The sequence below is a fragment of the Mus pahari genome, chromosome 18 (genome assembly GCF_900095145.1).
Source record: "Mus pahari chromosome 18, PAHARI_EIJ_v1.1, whole genome shotgun sequence".
NCBI lineage: Eukaryota > Metazoa > Chordata > Mammalia > Rodentia > Muridae > Mus > Mus pahari.
Window position 1 is genome coordinate 22,997,923 of NC_034607.1, and position 2,567 is coordinate 23,000,489.

The following is a 2,567-nucleotide window of genomic DNA, read 5'->3' on the forward strand; positions in this document are numbered from 1 at the left end:
TTTTTTGTTTTTCGAGACAGGGTTTCTCTGTATAGCCCTGGCTGTCCTGGAACTCACTTTGTAGACCAGGCTGGCCTCGAACTCAGAAATCCGCCTGCTTCTGCCTCCCGAGTGCTAGGACTAAATGCGTGCGTCACCACGCCCAGCAGGTCTTGTCTTAATAACAAGGAAGGTTTGCTCTTACTAAAAAGAACAAACCTTTCTTCTCGCAGACTTGGCCTTACTCCTCTACACTAACTCCTCTGGGGGAGTTACGGGCTTCCTTAAAATAACTTTCCCTACCTTGTCTAAGAAGAGATTAAACAACTGGAGACCTCCAAACTCAGGTTTAAGTTTCTTTTTTCTGAATGCACGGTATTAACAAACCTGCCTGCATAGTACTTCCTGGAAAAGAATAGAGATCAACAGAACATGAGAGCAAACTTAGAAAGAAAAAAAGTACACAACTAAAATAGAGTAAATGTTGATGAATGAGGCCCGGGAACCCAGTGAGCCTGGCCTTACTAACACAAGTGACTGGACTGCTATGGCATCTACAAGCCTGTGTCGTTGACACACACTTTGCATCTGCACGGAATTCACTGCGGACGGATCCTACACCTGAACGCCAAGTGCCAAGTGCAGAACTTGTAGAAGACACCGGAGAAACTAGGGTTCTGCAAGTCAGCACATCTGCCTTCCCTGGCCACAGGAAAAGCAGCTGAGGCGCTCGCTGCATGGTGACGTCAGCAACAAGGATGTTGTCACTCCAGGACCCGCGCCCCACACTCTGCGCAGGCGCAGCCCGGGGATCGCAGTCAGACGTCCCGCTTCCTCTCCGGAGGTGCAGGGACCTCAGGTGAACAAACGCGATCACGCCGGGCGGCGAGTGTGGCCACCGGTACCCGCACCCCGGGACGAACCCCACACAGTCTCCCGCGGCTCCTCCCCGCGTGGGGACTGCGGCCCCGCTCACCATGGCGTGGATGCGGAGCTCGCCCCGCTCTCCTCACAGCTCCCGGCAGCGGGTGGCAGACCAGGACACGGAACCACAGGAGCCTCCCTCAGACCCGAGCCCGAACCTTTAGTATTAGGGAACGGAAGTGCTCTCCCCATTCTGGCTAGCGGTCCATCTGGAGGCCGTGATTGGCTAGTGAGGCATGAGTGACAGCTCCCCTAGACAAGGCGTGCTGCGAAGTGTCACAGCACAGTGGTTCCCAGCTCTGGCCTCCACTCAGGCACAGAACTGTCCCAGTCCCGGAGAGACTGACATTCCCATGGAACTCGCGCCTGTTAGGGTACAGGCAGGTCCACAAGGCTACTCTCGGGGACCTAGCGGTGGCTTGTGTCATCATGGGCTGCCATCACCTGCTGACGCCACCAGGTGCGCCGGGTCTGTTTGGAGGATGAATGTATCCACCCACGAGCCACCCGAGCTCTGTCCCTACTAGGCAGGCCGTCTCTCTGTTCCCGGTGTGCGCTCCTTTCTCTCTCTGCCTGTCATATGTCCACTTCTCTGTCTCTGTCCCTTCCCCAGGACCTCACTTCCCCAATCCCCACCCACAGTAAAGCTTTTTTACGCCAGATGCATGGCGTAATTTCTCAGGACACACTTGGGCTCGATCTGCGGAAGCTACTTCACCTCACTCCATTATGTCTCCTAACAGCAGGACTGCAGGGTCGTCCCTGCTCTGCTGCACTCGGGAGGCACTCATTGCTCCTTAATCTAGGCACAAGGTCTCTAGCATACGCAGATCACTAAACAACCTCAAGTGGAGTGATCCACCTGCCTCACAGCCGAAAGGGCACCCAGACTATCCAGGTCAAATTTAAACCTCCTTGTTGATACTCGCCGGGCATCATCCATTTGAGAAAAGACTCACCTATACATTTCATTTAAAGCCATATATGAAGGCTTTTTATACATATCACTACAGTGAACAGACGCTGGACAAGCATGGGAGGGGCTTTAGAATGTGTGCCCAGTATTTTCTATCCCAAAATTAAAATAGAGCCTCAACTTTACTTGGGGTGATTCAAGGATTATGTAATTTTGGGGATGGGGGTATGAACATCCAGGAGAGGCAAAATACATTGGCTGAAGGTTTAAGATATGGAGATGACTCATTAACATTGGGAAGCATTCCAGAAATCTCAGGTGCTAGCTGAATGAGTCCACTTATTTCAGTTTTTTGGTGGTAGTAGCTAGTAGCTACACCTAGGAGATGAAGAATCAGGACTCCTCTTAAAACATCAAATGAAGTTTTTGGCTATGCTGTGGGAATTTTTAAGACAGCTCTACCCAATTCAATTCCCCTAGCAATTTTTCAAAAACCATTAGAGTTTTTAAGATGTGCTTTTTAATCTCCATCCCTTGATTACTGGTTGCTCTAGACTTCATCAGTTTTCCTAAATATAAGATTGGAGTAGTACATTGAACTTTATCAGGGATTATAGCCAATCCATAGTGGGTTAATACAANTTTCACTTCAGCAAATCAATCTTCCAGAATTGTATTATGTTCAGTCCAAACAGAATATCATCCATATAATGGGTGGGTGGAATAAAGGGGGAAACAACACTCTAGC

General features: G+C 50.0%; 1 protein-coding gene across 2 annotated transcripts in view; it reads right to left on the reverse strand.

Moving 5' to 3' along the window:
• Window positions 1-1,112, reverse strand: part of LOC110335514 (zinc finger protein OZF-like) — a 12,377-nt gene extending 11,265 nt beyond the window's left edge. Inside the window, exon 1 of one of the 2 annotated variants that reach the window (XM_029531505.1) lies at window positions 956-1,112. In XM_029531505.1, the coding sequence (XP_029387365.1) occupies window positions 956-958 (3 nt within the window). In that variant the 5' untranslated portion in view covers window positions 959-1,112. Of the gene's footprint in view, window positions 1-282; window positions 367-955 lie in introns of those variants that run through there. The other variant, XM_021217674.2, reaches the window with a different exon arrangement.
• Between the last annotated feature and the right edge of the window lie 1,455 nt (window positions 1,113-2,567).